At 42.1% G+C, this 22,613-nt stretch overlaps 1 protein-coding gene across 3 annotated transcripts in view; it reads left to right on the forward strand.

The window, feature by feature from the left end:
• The window catches only part of FMN2 (formin 2), a 242,297-nt gene that overhangs the window by 121,058 nt on the left and 98,626 nt on the right, over positions 1-22,613 (forward strand). For all 3 annotated transcript variants that reach the window (XM_075924820.2, XM_075924819.2, XM_075924822.2), the window contains exon 9: positions 14,788-14,849. In XM_075924820.2, the coding sequence (XP_075780935.2) occupies positions 14,788-14,849 (62 nt within the window). The remainder of the gene's footprint in view (positions 1-14,787; positions 14,850-22,613) is intronic.

Consider the following 22,613-nt stretch of genomic DNA (forward strand, 5'->3'; position numbering starts at 1 on the left):
CAGCTCAGGCTTTGTAGTTCCAGCAGATGGCACCAGTGGACTATGCGGTCTACACCTTTCAACAGGGAGCAGAAGTGTTGGGCTAGTTACTTACCATCCTTTGGAATACCATCATTGCATTGGCGAAATGATAGTGTGAGAGATCTGGCAATCCTGATTTCAAGTGGCAATGCGGTTGGAAGTGCTTTTTGTTTCTCTGCCTCTTGTGGTACCAGGTAGCCACTAACAATTCCATGAAAGGGATTATCCTTCAGCCAGTAGCCACAAACTTTTTGTTTTCTTGTTGCTCTTAGAATCATAGAATCATAGAATAATAGGACTGGAAGAGACCTCGAGAGGTCATCGAGTCCAGCCCCCCACCCTCAAGGCAGGACCAAGCTCCGTCTACACCATCCCTGACAGATGTCTATCTAAGCTGTTCTTAAATATCTCCAGAGAGGGAAGATTCCACCACCTCCCTTGGCAATTTATTCCAATATTTGACCACCCTGACAGGAATTTTTTCCTAATGTCCAATCTAAACCTCCCCTGCTGCACTTTAAGCCCATTACTCCTTGTCCTGTCCTTAGAAACCAAGAGGAACAAATTTTCTCCTTCCTCCTTGTGACACCCTTTTAGATATTTGAAAACCGCTATCATGTCCCCCCTTAATCTTCTTTTTTTCCAAACTAAACAAGCCCAGTTCATGAAGCCTGGCTTCATAGGTCATGTTCTCTAAACCTTTAATCATTCTTGTCACTCTTCTCTGTACCCTTTCCAATTTCTCCACATCTTTCTTGAATTGTGGCATCCAGAACTGGACACAGTACTCCAGCTGAGGCCTAACTAGTGCAGAGTAGAGCGGCAGAATGACTTCACGAGTTTTGCTTACAACACACCTGTTGATACAACCTAGAATCATATTTGCTTGGGATTTGATTATTCCACACTGAATTTCTGATTGTCACTAAAAGTATTAAAATATCAAACTTTTTACATCTATGTGTCTGTTCTACTGTTACAAGCATTGGTATCGTCTAGGGCTTGTATATTTCATCTAATGTTTAGGTAAGTAAAGGCAAGTTATTCTTTTGAAGATTGAAATATTTGCATTAAAAATGGTGCTTACTGTTAAAAATCAGGGGTAGAAATTTCAGAAACAGCCACCATTGGCCTACCTTTCTTGGCTTTCTTTTAAATCAATGGTAAACTTCCATTAAAGTGAAGTGCTTTTGAAAAATCCTACGCTAGAAGTCCTTAGGTCAGAATCCAGTTAAAATATTGAATAGATACAGATTCTGAATAATGTTAAAAAATCTAAATGAAATATCCAATTCTGTTTGGAATACTAGGTCACCAGTTCTGTGGCAGTCAAAGCATCTCTTTTTTTCAACGTAAAATCAACAATGCCAACTTTGTTGAAACCCATTTCTTAGCATGTGAGTAAAGATTAAATCCTAACACCCTGTAATTTTCCAGAGCATAGCAATTTCAGATAGTAATACCAAGTCTTCTGTCACTTATATGACAAGATTTTTGACTGTGTTTCCATAATATTACAGCATTTAGAATGTGCATTATACCATCATGACATCACTTTGGTAGCATTGGTTACTGCCCAGCACGGTATCTTCAGAATACTTGGAGACAATGTTCATGTGTTGAAATATGGTAGTCTGAGGATTTTATACAGGCATGTAAAATACAAGACTACTTTTTACTTCTTTCTGCTGTGCCAAGTATACAATTTTTTGGTGGGAATTGTGAGAAGGAACTGAGATATTGAAGGTTTATTTTGAGTTAAGATACCATTTTGTTGTGCTGGGGGATGAGTCTTTACCTCATTTCTTACTAAATTTGTTTCTGTAAGGACAACTTTTCCATCTGCCTTTTGTGCTCTTGATCAGCAAAATTTGCATTTAGACCTGCAGTTCTTTGAAAGCACTTCTAAGCACTTGCGTAATTATTTACATTGGCTTCCAGACTGGTGGAGTTATGTACCTTTACTAAAGGAAGAGATGGGCAAGAATTTGAAGATAAAGCAAAATGCATTGTATCAGTCAAAACCAGGGGAGTCTGTGAGTATCTTAAAGCAGAAAAGAAAAAAATAGCTAAATAGACACATGAAATTCAGTATTGATGAGGTCATGTATTTTTATGGCTAGAAGAGGTGGTAATGTGACCTGCCCTTCTGGTCAACACAGGTTATATAATTTTCAGCCAGTATTCCCTCCTTCATGCCCTTACATGCTGGTTGAACTAGAGCATATATTTTAAAAATATATGTGATCTTGATTTACAGTTTGCAGTGAGTTTTGCCATTGACTTCAATGGGGCCAGGATTTCATGCAGACTTTAGGTGATGAGGAATCCATTACAGCTCTTGGTAAGTTGTTCTGATGATTGATCACCTGCTCTGTTAAAAGCTTGTATATTCACTTCCAGTTTGAATATGTCTGGATTCCACTTAAAGCCATGATTTCTACTTATGCTTTCCTTAAACTAGATTCCTCTGGGTACCTACAGACTATGATCAAGTGTCTCTTCACCGTCTCTTGAATAATTGAACTACATTGAGCAGCTTAAATCTCTCATAATAAGGCAGGTTATTCATACCTCAAATTATTATTATAGTTATTTACAAGTCACTAACACTGTATGCAGAAGGAGTCACCTGCCTATTACCCCCTGTTTTATACATTCCATTCAAAGATGATGCTATCTCCCACCACCATATCCTAAGAACACAGTTAACTTGAATTTCCACCACGTCTCAATTCCTTTTCAGTGTTACTGCATTTCAGATGCAATCACCCTCAATCTGTAAGGGCATCTTTGTTTCTAGATGTATGACCTTGCATACATTTAGCTGTATTTACAGTGCATGTTGTTCAAAAAGCTTAACTTACCAGTTGACCCAGGTTGCTCTATGTAACTGATCTGTCATCCTCATTTGCTATTCCATCAGTCTGGGTTGTCTGCAGACTTTGCTAAAAAAATTTCTTTGGGATCATTGATAAAGATATTGAATAGCAGTGGGCCAAGAACAGATTCTTGTGAAAACCAACTAAAAAATGCTCCCATTTGATAATGATTCTGTGTTAGCCATTGAATTTCGAAATCTATCAACTAGCATTTCATTCATTTAATATGTGCTACATTGACTTTTACAGCGCTATTTTAATTAGATTGTTGCTTGGTACTAAGTGTGAGTACATTGACAAAGACAATTGTTGATAATCAGACTTGTAAAACATAATGTAGTGCCCAAGGAAGAAGTACTTGTGCTATTGGCATACTTTGCTAGGTTCTAAATTCACTGTAAAAACCAGGAGAAAGATGGTGAATGTTTTTGTGACTAGTTTACTGAAAACATTTCCTTAATATGTAGTAACGGTCAAAAAGAGCAGACGTAAAAGAAAGTCAAGAGGAAGCCTAAAGACATGGTTGGAAAATACTGAAAATATTATTGTATAAATTAGTGATGCACCCTTACCTTCAATCTGTTCCGGACACCCTACCACAAACAAAGATTATAGCAGAAGGTGGAGAGTTCAAAGACATAGAAATGGTCAGACCTAGAAAGAATTGTCTATGAAGAAAGTGAAAAGATTGAGCACTGGTTAGTTGAGAGGGGAAATGACCAAGCAAGAACGTGAAGTTGTGCAGCATAGTTCTGAAAAAGTAAATCATGTGTTTCTGTATCTATCTCTCTACCTACCTACCTACCTACCCACCCACCCTCCCAAATGGTAACATTTGAGGAGAAGTCTAAACTCTCTTGCTTCAGGGCAGAGAGTGGTGGTTAGTAAAAATATCTCCCATATTGGTATATTGTTCCTACACTTTCCTCTGAGCCACTTGTTTCTGGGTACTATTATAAACTAGATACTTGCCTAGACTCGCAAGAAGATTGTAACTGTTGCTGAACGGGTTGATGAGAAAGGGAGTGTAGGAGCCAGAATAGACCTTTGCCATGTGACTGACCCTAGTTTGAGAATGTTCTGGTCCATACCAGGCCTGTTCTTTACACAATCTGAGAGTATTCAAGAGGTGTGGAATCCCATGTACAGTTGAATTGTTCTAATTCTTGCTCTCTCTGGAACGTTTACGTATGCAGTATGTCTAGGGAATGTATCCATTGTATGGTAACAATGATTTATTGACACATTACTAATGGATAACAATGTTGTGAGGGACTTATACAGATCATAGAATCATAGGACTGGAAGGGACCTCGAGAGGTCATCGAGTCCAGCCCCCCTCCCTCAAGGCAGGACCAAGCTCCGTCTACACCATCCCTGACAGATGTCTATCTAACCTGTTCTTAAATATCTCCAGAGAGGGAGATTCCACCACCTCCCTTGGCAATTTATTCCAATATTTGACCACCCTGACAGTTAGGAATTTTTTCCTAATGTCCAATCTAAACCTCCCCTGCTGCACGTTAAGCCCATTACTCCTTGTCCTGTCCTCAGAAACCAAGAGGAACAAATTTTCGCCTTCCTCCTTGTGACACCCTTTTAGATATTTGAAAACCGCTATCATGTCCCCCCTTAATCTTCTTTTTTCCAAACTAAACAAGCCCAGTTCATGAAGCCTGGCTTCATAGGTCATGTTCTTTAGACCTTTAATCATTCTTGTCGCTCTTCTCTGTACCCTTTCCAATATCTCCGCATCTTTCTTGAAATGTGGCGCCCAGAACTGGACACAGTACTCCAGCTGAGATCTAACTAGTGCAGAGTAGAGCGGCAGAATGACTTCACGAGTTTTGCTTACAACACACCTGTTGATACAACCTAGAATCATATTTGCTTTTTTTGCAACAGCATCACACTGTTGACTCATATTCAACTTGTGGTCCACTATGACCCCTAGATCCCTTTCCGCCATGCTCCTTCCTAGACAGTCGCTTCCCATCTTGTATGTATGGAACTGATTGTTCCTTCCTAAGTGGAGCACTTTGCATTTCTCTTTATTAAACTTCATCCTGTTTACCTCTGACCATTTCTCTAACTTGCTAAGGTCATTTTGAATTATGTCCCTATCCTCCAAAGAAGTTGCAACCCCACCCAGTTTGGTATCATCTGCAAACTTAATAAGCGTACTCTCTATCCCAATATCTACATCATTGATGAAGATATTGAACAGTACGGGTCCCAAAACAGACCCTTGCGGAACTCCACTTGTTATCCCTTTCCAGCAGGATTTAGCACCGTTAACAACAACTCTCTGACTATGGTTATCCAGCCAATTATGCACCCACCTTATCGTGGCCCTATCTAAGTTATATTTGCCTAGTTTATCAATAAGAATATCATGCGAGACCGTATCAAATGCCTTACTAAAGTCTAGGTATATGACATCCACCGCTTCTCCCTTATCCACAAGGCTCGTTATCCTATCAAAGAAAGCTATCAGATTAGTTTGGCATGACTTGTTCTTCACAAACCCATGCCGGCTATTCCCTATCACTTTATTAACTTCCAAGTGTTTGCATATGATTTCCTTAATTATCTTCTCCATTATCTTCCCTGGGACGGGTCTGTAGTTTCCTGGGTTGTTCTTATTCCCCTTTTTATAGATGGGCACAATATTTGCCCTTTTCCAGTCTTCTGGAATCTCCCCTGTCGTACCAGGCTATACCATTTTGTAGATCATGTTTGTCATATAAGGTAGAAAAAACCTGTTTCAGTGGAGTTTTTAAAGATGTAATTGGAAAATATTTTTTATTTTTCAACCAGAAAAGGTATATCTACTAGTCACCATCAGCTGGGCAGACAGCCACCAAGGGCCCCAGGGCAAGGTGTGGAGGGGCCTGGCTCTGCACCCCTGGAAGGAATGAGACCTTGGGCAGAAGGGGTGTGGACGGGGGCAGCCAGCCTTCAACACTCCCCTGGCTGCAGCACTTGCCCCGCAAAGCCCTGGAACAACTACTCCTTATGCCCCCCCTCTTGCTGGTGGTTCTGGTCACTGTTGGTCCCACTTTCCAGGAAGCAAAAAAAAAAAAAAAAGCCATGAAACTAGCTTATGGAATAATCTTATATATACAGGCAGTCCCCGGGTTACGTACAAGATAGGGACTGTAGGTTTGTAGTTAAGTCGAATTTGTACTTAAGTCGGAACTGGCATCCAGATTCAGCCACTGCTGAAACAGACCAGTGGCTGACTACAGGAAGCCCGAGGCAGAATTTCTCTGCCCTGGGCTTCCTGGAATCAGCTGCTGATCAGTTTCAACAGTGGCTGAATCTGGACGCCTGGGACAGAGCACCTGGGGCGCTGCTGGGTAGGTCTCCGCAGCGCCGCACCTCAGTGCTGCAGGGACCAACCCGGCAGCACCCCAGGTGCTCTACCCCAGGTGTCCCCAAGTCAGCCGCTGCTGAAACTGATCAGCGGCTGATTCCAGGAAGCCCGGGGCAGAGCAGCTGGGGTACTTCAGGGTTGGTCCAGTAGTGCCAAGGAGCGGTGCTGCGGGACCAACCGGCAGCGCCCCAGCTGCTCTGCCCCAGGAGTCCCAAGAAAAGCCTGGTCTTCTGGGGGGGGGGGAGCACACTAGCTGCGCCTCCCCCCCCCCCCAGCAGACCATGGAGACGTGGGCGGCGGGACCGAGACGCGCCGCGGTCCTGCCACCCGGGTCCTCCGCGGCTTTGCTCCGCGTCTCCCTGGTCTGCAGACCAGGGAGACGCGGAGGATCCTGGTGGCGGGAGCGCCCAGATGCGCCGCGGTCCCACCCAGGACTTCCGCGGCTTTGCTCAGCGTCTCCATGGTCTGCTGCCCCCCTACCCCCCCCCCAGCAGACCAGGGAGACGCGGAGCAGATTTTCTCACCCCGGAGGATGAGGGCGTCGGGACCTCAGCTCGTCTGGGCGGTCCCGCCGCCCGCATCCTCCGGGGCGAGAAAAGCCCGGTTCGTAAGTGCGGATCCGACATAAGTCGGATCCGCGTAACTCGGGGACTGCCTGTATATAAAAATGTAATCTAAAGCTCCCTAACTAAATCTGTCTCTCTTTCACATCCTCAGAAACTAGCGAGAGTTACTTGTGCTCTGCTCTGTGGTAAGACTTAGACACCATTTTAAGGCAGAAGGAGGGTGTGATGATAATACTTCCTTCATTTATTCAAAATCTTGCTTCCTGCAAATCAGTGTTCTGCTTCAAATTCCACCCCCAAAGACCTGCCTCCAGCAGGTTCATTGAGACTATTGGCTTGTCCACGCGCTGTAATTTTCAGTAAGTATAATCTGGTGACATGCCAATCTTTTTTAGCTCTCCTGTATCCCACACCCAAGATTCTGTCACCTGCCAAACTCAAAGAAATCTTATCTAAACATTAAGATAAGCTATGAAGTGCTCTGTATGGTCAAATCAGCAAACCTTTCAAAAACAGAACTGAAATACAATCTCTCTAGATTAAACAGTCTACAATAGCAATCATGTTTGTATTTAAACATTTTATTCGGAAAGGATTACAGCATGGGTCTCCATTTTTTTTCTTGCCTAGACAAGAAGGCGACATACTGAGTCAAACAAAATGTATTTGTTCTCAAAGAATTAAACTTGCACACATTTTATAAACACACAGTATAGGTGTATGGAGTTAGACTGACTTAATCAGTAACTGCTGTCCTTAAACTTGCATAGCCATATTTACTTGAGATGTCTGTAGCAGAGCTGTTTGTTAGCAATATCTTTCTTTTATACCACGATTAAATCTCCTGTTAATATAATTCTTAAATTACACAATAGAATACAAAGATGGGAAATGAAAAGTTAAGATGTCTAATGTTGTAGTAATGTTAACCAGTCCATATTATACATTGTAGAAGAATGAGTAGTAAAAATGAGTAGTGCTCATTCACTTTCATCATTAATTCTCCTTCTTCAGTTGTTCAAATTTTTCAAGTTAATATTTTTTCTTTGAAATTTTCCATGGTTGGTGACTTCCCAGACACATGTGAGTGATTGGATGTTTTTAAAACAGTTTTAGTTTTGAATACTTTAATAATAATAAACACAGGTATCACCTAATTTCCTACCACCTTCAAATTGAAAACCTTATGCACCATTCTCATTTCTTATTGAGAGTGTAGATCCAAATAAATCACTGTTACAATTAAGTGATATGTATACACTTCTAAGTGAGATGGATTCTCACCTCTGTGGCTATGTCTAGACTGCAGGTTTCTTGCACAAGCAGCTTTTTTTGGAAGAGATTTTCTGAAAAAACTTCTTGCAAAAGAGCATGTCAACACACAAAAGTGCATTGAAAAAGCAACGTGCTTTTTTGAAAGAGAGCATCCAGACTGACTGGATGCTCTCTCACATAAAAGGCCACCCAGAACCAGTTCAGGCAGGGGTTTAGGTACCAGTTGCTTCCAAGTGCTGGTGCCGGAGCCTTGCAGAGACACGCATAAAGTGTTGGTGCCGGCGCCCTGGACAGCCATTTCTCTGCTTCTGCTGTGTGCTTGCTACCTCTTCGAGGGACAGCAAAGCTCTTGCTTTGGTTGCCCTGTTCTTTTGTGGGTGCCACAGCTTTCTTCTTCATGCCATGGTACAGGAGCTGCCCCTGGGCATCTGTCGGCCCACACGGCCATGCTACAGTTTTTGCAGCATTTTCTGCCAGCTGTCTTCCTGGTCCTGCATTACTTGGACTCCGAGCTCATTTGGGGGACCCTCTCCATGGCTGCGGCTGCTCCACTCTGGCAACCGCACCCCACTGTGGAGAGGTGTTTTGGGAGGCTCGACACCAGTTCGGACTGGTGGGACTAACTGGTCCTAGAGCAGTGGGACAACCAGCAGTGGCTCCAAAACTTCTGCATGCAGAAGGCCACCTTTTTGGAGATATGTTCCTGGCTCGCCCCCACCCACTGGAGATGTAACACCCACCTGCAGCCCGCCATCCCCCAGGAGAAGTGGGTCGCCATCACCATCTGAAAACTCGTCACCCCTGACAGCTACCAGTCGGTGGGCAACCAGTTTGACATTGGGGAAGTCCATCGTCGGGGCCCTCCTCATGGAGGTAAGGAGCTCTTGGGCTGCTGTCCCTGCAGCGGTGTGGGGAGAGTGTTGCATAAGGGGGACCCTTGGGAAAGGGAGGCTGTGGGGGGTGGAGGGGAAGCCCTGTCCCCAGGGGCTTGCGCTGTCCCACCCTCACACAGTCCTGCTGCTGGGGGGCGGGAGCAGCCTCATAGGAAGTGGCTCCTGGGATGTTTGGGGGTGCAGTGGAAGGAAGCAGAACAGGCACCTCCCAAGGGCTCAGACACCCCCATTCTCATTCTCTGTTTTGTGTGTTTCTTGGTCTCCTTCTGCAGGTGGTGAGGGCCATCAACTCGATCCTGCTGCGGAGTGTTGTCTGTCTGGGAGAGCTGGATGCGACTGTGGCTGGATTTGCTGCCCTGGGGTTCCTGAACTGCGGTAGAGCCATAGATGGGACCCACATCCTGATCCAAGCACCGGACCATTGAGCAGCCCAGTACATTAATCAAAAAGGCTATTTTCAATGGTGCTGCAGGCCCTGGTCGACCACCAGGGACACTTTACAGACATTTTTGTCAGGTGGTCAGGCAGAGCACACGATGCCCACATGTTCAGAAACTCTAGTCTGTACTGCAAGCTGGAGGCAGGCACATTTTCCCCCACCATGAATTTGCCATTGTGGACATGGCCTACCCCCTGACGCCATGGCTGATTACACCCTACACCAGCCACCTGGATCCCAGCAGGGACCAATTCAATGCCCACCTGGACAGAGCCTGGATCCAGGTCGAGTACTCCTTCAACCATCTCAAGGCACATTTCCGGTGCTTGCTGACCTGCTTCGATGTGGGGGAGCACAACATCCCTGAGGTGGTGGTGGCATGTTGTGTCCTCCTCAACATTGTGTGGAGAAAGGGGGAAGTCTTCGTCCCAGGGTGAGGGGAAAAAGCTGGCCACGAGGGGTGAGCCTTCCAGCAGCCGCGGACAGCTGCCATCCGCCAGGCCCATCAGGCCGGGGTGCACATCCGAGAGGCTCTGAGGAAGAGATTATCTCAAAGACCGGAGTAACTCTCACCAGGGCCTCCTGCCTTGTGGTCCTATCCCTTCCCCATCACAACCCCTCCCTTCGCCCTTTCCCTGACCTCCCAATAAACATACCTGTTTGGTTTTCAAAATAATGCAGTCTGTATTAATGAAAGATTCTGAAAGGTGGGCAGGGGGAAGGAAGGATTATAATGGGGAGGGGGAGGTAGGTGGCTCAATGTGCCACCTTGGGTGCAGGGACCTTGTCGGAGTTGCAGTCGGGTAGGTCCAGGGAGCACAGGGGGTGGATAGGAGAGGGACTGGAGCGAGGTCATAGTGGGCAGGGGGAGGGGGCATAGGCACCACTTGGGAAGGAGGCATGGGCATCACCTGGGGAGGGAGCAGAGGCATAGTGGGGGGGGCAGGCGGAGGGGGAATGGGCATAGTGCGGGGGGCAGGAAGGTGGAAGCCAGGAGTAGCGGCATAAGGCGAGTGTGGCATCATGCGGGACATGACTGCACGCATGTTGTCACTATTCCTACTTTAATTCAGCTCTTGGATTCATCTTGCCAGTGGCTTGATGTTTTATGTATTGAGGATTGGCTTCTATTCTAGATTGGTTTCAGGATTTATAGGAAACGTGTGATTTTCATAGTAAAGGCATGGCAATTTAAATGTTATTTATGTACAGTTTGTACTGTACAATAAGCTCCTTTGCTTAGTTCCAATATTCTCTTGTATCCAATACTCTTTGTAGGTGACTAGCTATTTTCACACACACAAAAAAAACTGTTGGCACGTCTTTGTCCTGCTGGTTGTTCGGACACATTTTAGTCCTTGTTTTGAAAATGGCACACAGTTGGCTTGCTTGATATTTTCACTGTATGAATAAATTTGCATAATTTATTTTACTATTATTCTCCTTTAATGCTTACATAAAAGCCCTGAAAATAATCACTCCTTCCATTATAATAAAGGCTGTGCACACTCAGAAAGACTTTGTCCCTGCTTACACTTGTTACATGGAATTTTTCATCAGATTGTGGCAAATACTAAGAGGGATGGGAGGATAATAAGCTCAGACCATTTTGCAGTGTACCTGTTTGCACACTGGGTGGCTCTGAATCATGCAAAAAAAAAAATTCAATAATTTCAGGTATTCCCAACTGCTTCTCAACCTAGCTGTCATTAAGTGATCGATTTAAATAGCTCTCAAGGTGATAATGGATCTTGAGAAGGCATTTGATGAATGATGAGGCTTATAGATTCATTTTGGGAGGAGGAGCTCTGCATAAAGGGCAGCATGGAAAGAGACCCTGCGGCCTTTGTAGAATCAGAGAAGTTGGTATTCAAGGCTGGCAACACTGACAGAGTGGTGATGATGGATAAGAAAGAACAAAATTGCATAAGCAGAGAGAGACAATTATGTCAAGTCTGGCTGCTGAGAACTGGAAAGAGGAAGGGTGACTCATAATGTGGGGAGTAGTGTAGGACTTGAAAAATCTGGGTTGAGTTCCCAGCTCTGCCACAGACTTACTGTGTCACCTTGAGCAAGTCACTTAGCCTTTCTGTGCTCCAGATCCTTTTATGTAAAATACTGCCTTCCTCTCTCACAAGGATGTTGTGAGTATACATATGTTAAATTGTGAGGTGCTTAGATATTGTGGGAACTGTAGCTGAGTAAGTACATTAGGTAGATAAATAGGACAAGAAACTTTATTTTGATTGACAGAAAACTAGTAACCATTGCATGAAAAGAGCAGGTTTGCACAGTTACATCAGAGTTATGCATGGGGTAGATGTCATTTACTGCAGTGCTTTCAATGTATTGAATAGGCACGGCATGGGTTTCACTGAGACTAGTGAAGAGCGTTTTGCAACAGTCAAGATAGGAGATGATTTTTTTCACTGTATTAGTGGATGTGTTTCATCTGTGACTATACTGACTTACTAAAAAAAAAAAATGCCTGTGAGATTTGATTTTCCCCCCGACCTGTTCCCAGTGGGACAATGGGATATAATTGTGGAACCATGTGAGTAAAGCCCTGACCGTGACACACTAGAACTGTGTAGTTCACCTCAGTCAGGACCTCCCGAGTTACCTAGGAAGAGTTGATGTTATGGATGTTTCTATTAATGAGTGGACCACCATATAGTGGATTTTGGGGGTTCGTTATCTTGCAGTTTTAGTTGTTGGGTAAATAGAATCAGATGCTTAACTACAGTGACCCTTGTTTATATGAGTTTGTGACTACAAAATAGTATCGTCGAGATGTTTTTAATGATCCCCTTACATTATTGAATGTATAATTCTTTATCTGGAAATAAACATTTTTGTGGGTTTTTATGTGGAAAAATCCTAGTGGGATTTTATAGAATGATAGGTGAGTAGGTATATGTATATATGTAGGTATATTTAGCTGTGTCATTATCTTGGGAGTGACACTTATTTACACACGCATACACATGTGTACGCGTGCACGCACGCACACACACACACACACACACACACACACACCATTTCTTTATATCCTTGTGGGTAGTCTTCTGAGACTGATTTGCTTTAAGCATCTCCCTGATATATGCACACTCTTCTGCATACTTGTTTTCTTGAAAGTACACAGACCTGGCACCATTGTGTTTGCCAGGCATTCTCTTATCTCAGGCAAGCATTCAAACAAAGTGCTCTATTGCTCTTTCAGTAATCCATGGATGATCTTAACATTGTGGAAGAAGTCAGAACAGGAACTTTTGCCATATTTCTTACTTCAGAAGCAGACAGTATCCAAACCAGGACCAGTGGTAGTGGAAGATAACCATTGCTTCCAAGTAAATGACTCAAGGGTTGTGGTGTTTGCATACAATATAAATACACTAACTTGTAAAAGCAAAGATCGGTTACATGAGTAAATGTAGTTCCATACTACACCTTGTTTTGGACAGCTGTTATAACACTGGTATACAAGCTCAAACGATGTGTAGAAATCTCTACACTGCAGAATCCGAACACATTATTACTGATTTTTAATCTTTGATTGAACAAGTGACATAAAATAGCACAAACATATATCCGGACAAAACAAAAACCATTGTTGTATCTTCAGAGACTGTTAGCAATCGTGTTGTCATCAGCTGATTTAAAGACATACGCTTCAGCTATTAAATATGTTTTGCTAGTTTAAATGGACTTTTAATGTATTTGACATTTTTTAAAGTTCTTAAATGAAAAGGGAAAATATTGGCATTTGGAATGCAAATAGACAACTCAATTTTAGCATAATCTTATGCAAATTCCTAATATATTTCACCTCTTTCTCTACCCTTTATAATACTACAGTTTACATTAAATGTGGGCTTCTAAAACATTTTAAATGGTAGGAAACAGAAGGGAAAATATATGAATAAATTATATTGGATAAGAAAAAAAACAGAAAAGATCTTTGTTATTGTTTTGGAGTATTAACACGTTTCCAAATAAGTTTCCATTCTTTTCATCTGCTAAAACTCTGTCCATACATATGCACTGGACCCTGCTTGGCTTAATCAAGATCAGTGTTTCTTTATTCATATATTTTTATTGTACTGTAACTACAATTAAGTTCCAGACATGTAGGGGGAAAATGTGATGAGTCCCAGGCACTGAGTGGTGTCACTGAATGCTTTAAAGCAATGGGAAACAAATGAGTTTGAATTATATTGTCTGTAATCTTGAGGTGTATACACAAAATCACTTAGTGACAGTCAAGGACACTGATTTATAGAGGATCAAGTAATCAGATACTGGGATTCCATCCCTGATCACCATCATGGTTGCTAGAGTATTTTTGTCCCAGGTTTATTTTGCCTAACAGATGAATATGTATACAGAAAACAAAAAAACACAGAAATAGAACACAATCAAATAAAGAACAAAATGGCACAAGTTAAAATATTGTGGTAAAAGTATTTATTATTACAAGAATCCCTGATGTGTCACGTTCAGCATTCCTTTCTGATTTGCTTTCTAATAACCTGGATGGTAAGCTTGTAAAAATATATATAATTTATGGGGTTTTAAATAATCCTATATTAATAATTTTATATTCATATTTATTTATGGAATGATTCTTCCCTGACCAGCGTAAATATGAAATATGCCTGGTACCTCTACTTTCACTTTATAGATTTTATAGTATTTATAATACTGTGTGTGTGTGTGTGTGTGTGTGTGTGTGTGTGTGTGTGTGTGTGTGAGAGAGAGAGAGAGAGAGAGAGAGAGAGAGAGAGAGAGAGAGAGAGAGATACAAGCATTGGTTAGGAACAGGAAAGGCATATTTTGTATCCGTACTAAACCTGTCGGCTTAGTGCATAGAAGATTTGACCCTTGTTAGGAGTCTTGAAGTTAACTGGCTGATTTGTGGATTAATCAGTTTAAGTCTGAAACCAACCAGTGACGGGAATGAGCATTTTTTTTTGTGCGTGACTCTGTGTGTGGTTGTACAGATTTACAAATTTTTATAATGCTTTCATTTGGACCATGAAAGTCTGATGTAAAGCTTATCTCTGAACTTTGGCTTTGGTCGTACTCATGGGATCGTGTGTGTGTTGGGAGAGGGGGATGAATTCTTTAACGCTTGTCACCTGGCTCTACCAGGTTCCTAGACCGTGGTCTTAGAAACAGCACTATTCAAGGCATTAATAAAGTTAAAACCCTTAAGCTGTACGAGCAGTGGGGTCAGAAAAGCAATTCCTGTGCATTGTGTTCAGTGTGTCTTTCACTGCTGGATTATCATTTTGACAACTAATTCCTTTTCACTTTGTCTTCTTCACAGCTGTTGTGAACTTGGACAACTCCATTGTTGACCTAGAGACCCTTCAAGCCCTCTACGAGAATGTGAGTTTTAGTAGGCATAAGTACATAGGTATACACTGTGTTTCATATGAAGGTGTTTGGGGGTTTGAAAGAAGAATTCATTATTAAGATGCACAAATGTGTTCTCTGTTAAGGAAATTTTTACTTTGTCAAATCTGCATGCAAATTAGGATAAACAATTGCCTTTTTAAAATGGCAATCCATTTTGTAAAGTGCATTTATTTTTTAAAGTCAATGATTTTATGTATATTTAAATAGATAATTTCTGCCTTTTAATAATCTTGATACTATATTTGACAGGAATAAATATAAAATAAAACTGTATTTGTTTTTAATGAATATTTTTCCTGTGCTGTACCTAACACTATTGCATACTATATTTCCTGGAATTTCACTTTTGCAGAAAATAATGGTTAGTGACTTTATAGCAGGGGTGAGGAACCTTTTTTGGGCTGGAGGCCCTGATCCACAGAAAAATCATTTGGGAGCCGCACGCAAGTGAGAAAACAAAAACAAACACAAACAAACAAACAAAACCCAAAACAAAACCCTCGCTGAGGTGGCCACCAACTGAGAAGGAGAAAGACACTCTCCACATGCCCCTCATACATCAAACCTTGTTGGAGGGGGACAGGATAGTAGATTTGGTGTGAACCAGCCTTGTGGGGGATATAAGGAGGAAGGCTGGAGCATCAGCACGGGCTCCCAATGTTGTGGGGGGCACCCCAAGCCTCGGGGGCCAGATCCAAGCAAGCCAGGGGCCACCTCCTTCCCCCAGGCCTTAGGTTCCCCACTCCTTGCTTTGAAGGAAAGGATCATTGAGAAAAGTAAAACTTAGTATAGCAAGATCCATAAACATGAGATACTAACTGCTTTGAGAGATTGTGTGAAAACCATGCAAATTCAGAGATTTAAGAATAAATCAGGATACACTCTAAAGCATTATGGTCCCAGCATTATACTTACTGTACAGCCAGGAACAGCAGAACCCAGCAGAGCATTTCTGACTTCCACTGTTGCAAGAGAGGTAGAAGGCCACTTATGCCTAGAAGATGTTGACATTAGTATTGTCAGGTCAAGGCCTCTAAATTCCCCGGAACAGCAAACAGGCCTTCTGGTTACCCTCAATAGGTCCCACGTCTAAAGGTAGAAATCATTAAGTAGGGGAAATATTCTTGGCGCTCCTGCCCAATAGATGCAGTTACCTAGTATTCCCTTAGCTTAGAATTTAAAATATAATTGTGAAAACTGGGGGTCCTTGCTTTTAAATATATTGAGCATGTAAGGCTGGATCACACTGTTCTACAAAGACCCTGAGAGAGGTTCAGGAAATTTATTTCAGCTTATGAAGTTTCCCTGAAATCATCTATTTGGGGGATGAAGTTACATTATGTACATATGAGTTTTCCTTTTAGAGTAGACAGGAGATCTGACTCCCCTTGAATGATGCATAGAGATATGTGGATATCTGCAGTATGGATGTTAGATAGTGATTAACTGAATAGTCATGTAACCGCACAAAATATCATCAGTTACATGATTATTCAAGAGTTCTTGAAGGCAGGACCGGCACTCAGTGCACTCCCAGCCCCACTCCCGGGGAGCCCTCTGCCACCTCACGCTGCTGCCGTTGTATCATGATACAGAGGCAGCAATGGGGGGGGCGGAGTGCATGTAGTTGATAAGATTAACCGATAAACCTAGGTTTATCGGTTATTTGGGTACTCAGCTTCACATTGACATCTGTAAGCTGCAGAGCTAGAACCTTTTCCTGTTATGCTACTCTGGTGTTCAGTTAGTAATGAAAGAGGTGCTGGAGCTTAAGTAATTAGCAATCAAGCAATTTTATTTTACCTTCATAACTGATGTGGTAAACCCAGGTGCCAGAGCTATGAACTCACAAACATGGAGTTCAGCCCTGGCAAGTGACAGCACAAATAAGCGCTGTTCTGACCCCTTTCATTCCCCCATGACAGCATGTTTGTCACAGGGGCCAGTGTAGACGTAGACAGAGAGAGGAGACACAGAAAGAGTGAGTGACTTACCTAAGGTCATATAGGAAGACTGTGGCGGAATATGAATTGAGTCCAGTTGCCCATGTCTGAGGCTACTGCTGTAATACTGGATCATCCTTTATGCCTTCCTCATCCTCTCTGTCACTGCCCTACCCTGACTGAGACTGCCTTCTTGCTCCAAACCTTCATGGATTTGAGCACAGAAGGGACCATTATACCATCTTGTCTGACCTGTAGATTGAAAGCGACAAAACTCACTTGTCCACTGCTTCAGTATGCCTGTAACTTCTGGCTGAATGACTGAAGTCCCGAACTCTTGATTTAGATTTCAAGCTACAGACAATCCACCATTTGCTCTGATTTAGATTGGCAAGTGACCTATGCTGCAGAGGAAAGAAGAACGAAAACAGGGTCTCTGCTAACCCTGTGGTTTGCATGGAGAGCGGTGTTTAAGAATACTTGGTCTTTCCTAGATCCATCTGACCTCTGCCATTTTTCACCTGGCCTCTTCTCACATAGAAGACCCGTAGGTGCTTTCACAGAGTCAAAATAAAGGAGGGAGAGGCTCGTTTGCCACCCCACAGAAGAACTTTGCCTATTTTAATTTTCTCATTTTCAAAAATAATCTTACTCTTTGCGAGTGAAATGGTAATCGATACATTATTCATATTCATTACCCTGTGATTTCAGAGAAAAACATCAATTATTTGCTGCCAACATTCAGTATTCCAGCTCATTCGCTCATATATAGGATGCTTATTCCAATGACAAATATTCCCTGCAGAAAAATCTGTCATTCTAGTATTCTTTCTATCTTTCACCCACAAAAAAATCCATCATTTCCATGTTCTTTTCCCTCTTTTTATTAATCTATTTATTTTCCCATCTCCTATTCCATTCAACTTCCCATGCTTCCAACATACAGCACCCTATGGAGGTGCTTTCTGTGGACCTCCCTACTGTTCTTTACCCATTATGGCAACAGGCTTTTTGTCCTGTTTCTTCTGGCTTTGGTGACAAGTCATGGGAATGGTGAGAGTCCTGCAGCTTCTCGCTTGGGGTAGTTGCTAAAGTGAGTCCTCTCTACTGGTAGTCTAGGGAGTTTGCTTTGAGGAGACTGGCACTGGCAGTAGAAGAGAGGTGAGCACTCTGTGCGTGGCAGCAGCTTGCCTTGCCTCTTTTCCTCTTCCTCCTCATGAACTGCTGGAGTGCTGGAAAATGGTTGGGTATGATTGGTAGTGGTGCTGGGGAGCCAGGGAAGTGACACATGATACAGCAAGGTGAGAGGTGGAGGAGTAAAACCAAGGTGTGGCAGCAGCTTCAGTGAGAAGCAGTCAGTTTCACTTCCGAGGGCTACACATTTTAAGAAACAGAGCCTGCCATTATTTCTAGTGAGCGCCCACTCCTAACACTGCCAATTCTTGCCCGCCTTGATCACACCATTGTGTACTATTCATCCCAACACTTCATTGACTGTTCCCAAATGTCTAGAACATTTTTTACTGAAACCTATGGGTCTTCTCTCTGGATGAAGGTCAGCCCTGCTAACAAGGGACTTTCACTAATTTCCTGGCACACATCTGTGAAATGCTTTCCACCTCCTGTATATTGGTCACTCTTTTCAGTGTAACAGAATAACGTTTGTGTAACAGAATAACGTTGTTGTCAGTAGCCTTTGATGTTTTCTGTACCTGATGTAGGGAATTCCTTGAGAACAGTGGAGCTCCTGGGAGGATGTTATATATTTATTCCAGACAAACTAGATATTTGAGAGCAAGTTCATTTAATACACATCTTATTTCTCAACCTGAGCAGTCTCAGGTGTTCACCACCACACTAGCTAATGTTGGCAAGGGGGAAGAGTATAGGTATTTTTTGAGGCAGTAAGGTCTAGTATTCAGGGCATTACACTGACACCCAAGAATCTGATTTAAATCTGGGCTCCGGCAATGACCTGTTATGTCATCTGGAGCAAGCCATTCTCTCTGCTTCCCCTCTTTCCTCTGATCTGTTTCTGTGAATGTAAGGTCTGTGATGCCTGGGCTGTTCCTTACTATACTTTTGCATGGCTTTGTGTCTTCTAGAATGTTTATGAGAGTAGTTAGCCTATGTGACTCCTTTCTGTACTTTGCAGACGTTAAATTAATTCTCAGCTCTGAAGATTGTTGGGTTTTTTTTATTGCCAGATAGTTAAAGATCACTGTACTAGTCCTTAGCCATTTTATTTGCTCTCCGTGAAACATATGGGAGCATTTGTTTTACAATCTTCCTTCAGAATGTAATTTTTCCTGATTGCATATGTTTGGCATGGTGCTTTCCCCTTCTAGATATGAATGAAGTTTGGGCAGCCTCCAGACCTAAATACACCCTAATTTCAAAAACCACAGTACTAAGGACTCAATTCCTGTTTACTGAGGAATTAAAGCCTTCTTAAACCACGTAGTTACTAAATACAACTTTAGAGATTTTTTTTAAATAAAAAAAAAACTGTGTAATTTGTTTAGGATTATTAACCAGTATTGCAATGGGATGGTAACATCTTTATTAATGGATAAGTGTGTAGTATCTACACTTTTGTTCAACAGTTGTATAGTTTCTTCTGAAATGTTGATCTTCAGATGTGAGCTACTGATGAGAAGTACTGTAGATGAGCTATACATGAACCTTAGAGTTGCCAAAATAGCATTATGGACTAACCACATGCCATGTTTGGAATCAGAAGCACACAACCAGGTGTCAGAGCGCGCGCGCGCACACACACACACACACACACACACACTAACAGTACAGCGTTGTGTTAAACATAAACTTAAAAAAACATGTCCCGTATTCATATAACATTGATACTTTAAATGGGTTATTTTTGCCCTTCAAAAGCATCTTCTGCAGGAACCAGAATTAAAATCCACCTACATTTTAGGAAGTTTAAAGTGATTTAATTGTAAGGATACAGGGACAAAAAATTAGGCACTGTGGAAAATTTTCAAAAAGTCATTCCTAAATAAGTATTTTCCAGATGAGCTATAGCTGTTAAGAAGGTTTGACCCTAAATATTTGAAAACATGATGATTTCTGAGAATTGCATGGTAACTGCAGCTATAAGTACTGAGAGGCTGTCCTTTTTGGGAGTGAGGAAGTGTTGCAAAACAAACCAAAACCCACTTTTTTGCAACAGTTTCTGACCTTGCTCCTTCCAACTTCTCCACAAAGCCTTCTTCCAGCAAGCCTGGATAGTAACTCCCCTGTTTCTAGAGCAGGCCAGTCATTGTTAAGGCTTAAAATAATATAGAAACCTATTATACAACATAACTTACTAGTGAAACCTGAGTTCATCTCAATAGTCTTTTTTTTTTTTTTTTTTTGGTCCCATTTCTGGTTATAATGAAAAAAACAAAGCCCTCCTAAACTCATCAAAATTTGAAAAGCACTCATTCATGCAATATATATTTTATTTTAATATTGTAAATGTAGACCTTAATATCACATTTAACTTTAAACAGGTTCATTCCTAAATAAACAATATTTATCTTTTTTACAAATCTGTAATTTAAATAAAAATCTGATTTTTAAATCATCAATTTTTAAACACCCTGCTAGATATTTACAATGGAACCATGTGGTGTTTCAAGTTAATGGCCTTTCTAAAATCAGTGCTACTTTTTTTTATACAAACTCTCCACGTACATTTTGTATTCACAGTACACTACATGGTTTCAGTGAATTGAAGTCGACTGGTATTTTCTGCTACTGTTTGGTTGACTTCAGCAGAAAGCATATAAGTAGGGATGATGGTCCCCACCCTGAAGCCTGTAACATGGCATTAGTGGGCATGAGTCTTAATCAAAACTCTGATCCCTTGCAGGCTTGGACTATAGTTAAACCTTAAGCTAGCACTTAGGAGTATGAAAAATCCACATTTCTGAGGATTGTATCCCATGGTATAGGCACAGCTAGCTTGATGGAATAATGCTTCCATCGACCTAGCTACCATCTTTTGGTGTTCATGAAGTAATGGAAAAACCCCTTCTGGCATTGAAATCTGTCTTACCTCTAAGGCATCGTAGCTATGCCGGTGTAACAGCCATTGTGCAGACATGGCCTTAGTTCGGGAAAATTGAGATCTGACCCTTCGGGCTCGGGCCCATCTCTACTCATTCTGGTGAGTCCCTCAGAATCATGTAAGTGGTTTGGGAAGGGTATTGTTATCCTTATCCTGTCTTATGAGGAAGGAACTGCTACTCTTCTCAATGCCTTCAATTGGTTTTTTTCTCTGCATCAGTGTCTCATAACACCTTATAGATCATTCTCTTTCCAAAGGCTAAAAATGTCAAGCTGTAGGAAGATCCACATTTCTCCATAGTTTGCATCAGAAAGAGATTTTGCTGTTAAAAGACATGCCTTGCGGGCTAGAAGTCCTTCTCGGTTAAGCTAATCGATTAGAAAAATCTGCATTTTAAAATATTCCATGATTGCAAAGCTGTACTCCATAGTGAGACAGGAGGGGACACGGGGTACTCCTATAGCTCTGCAGATGCTGTTCTGCTACTGTCTGTGTAACCCTAGAGTGCAAATCTTTCTGGAGTTTCTTTTTTACCAGATTGAATACTATCAAAAGAACTTTGAATGCTAAATAGACCTATCAGTGTTCCACCTTAATATGTTGCTAAAATATAGGATGATAGCAAGCCTGCCAAAGAGGAGGAGGAAGGAGGACAATTGTCCTGGGGCCCAACAACAGCAACAGACAGAGCCCAAGGCCTCAGGCCCCTTTTAATTGCTCTCAGAGCACCAGGTAGGGTGCTTGGTGCAGCTCTGAGGGGTAGGGTGGTGGGTGTGCTATGGTCTGGGTAGCGCTAAGGGTGGGCTGCTTTCTGCCCTGCCCTTTCCAGGGGCTGGGAGACAGACAGACAGACACCCACCCACCCACTCACCCCCCCCCCCCCCACACACACCCTCTCCCTCTGCCTCTCTGCTGGATGATTGAAATAATTAAATACTTTGTACACTTGATCAGTAAAAGCAACTTATTTTCTGAGTTCTGCTCCTCTGTGTTAGACTGATAGGTAAACTCTTATGGAATGTATTAATATAGAAGTAGCAAGTCATGGAAGAAAAGAGGAAAAAGATTCGGATTCACTACCAGCAGAAACTCGTTAAGGCCTCTGAAGTGGGGTCATTCTGCCAATGTGAAATTTCAAGTCCCTGAGCAGCCTCAAAAAGACCTTCTCTTCTCCTCCCCCCTCCATTTGTTACTTCCAAAGCTCGCAGGAGAACACAGCCTCCTATAAACACATCTTTTCTAAAGATTCAAGTTGAGGGGAGAAACATGTTTCCAAGACTTCTGACCTGTCTTCTTTGTACTGACTTCCATCAACGTCCCAACAAATGTGGTTTGTAGTGTTCAAAATATGTGTTTGAGAGAGAGGAATTGGCCGTGTCACCAAAGTATATTCTTGGTCACAAAATGAAAAATAAGTTCAGATAAAATTTAAAAATTTTCCATAGATGACAGACAATAAATGGCTCATGGGGGTCATTTTCTTTAATGTAGCAAACAACTGAAGAGCAGTTCATTAAAAAAAACTCAGGATTTCAGGCACACAAAAGGGGCTAGCAATGCCACCTCTTATAATAATACATATTTTTTCCTTCAGTCTGCATTAAAAAAGTTAATTGTGATCAGATACTCAGCACAATTACCATTTAACAAGGGGAAAAATGTCAGAATAGTAAAGAACAGGTTAAAGAATATTTACCTAAGTTAGGTTGG

This window comes from Pelodiscus sinensis, chromosome 3 (genome assembly GCF_052426305.1).
Source record: "Pelodiscus sinensis isolate ZL-2025 chromosome 3, ASM5242630v1, whole genome shotgun sequence".
Taxonomy (NCBI): Eukaryota; Metazoa; Chordata; order Testudines; family Trionychidae; genus Pelodiscus; species Pelodiscus sinensis.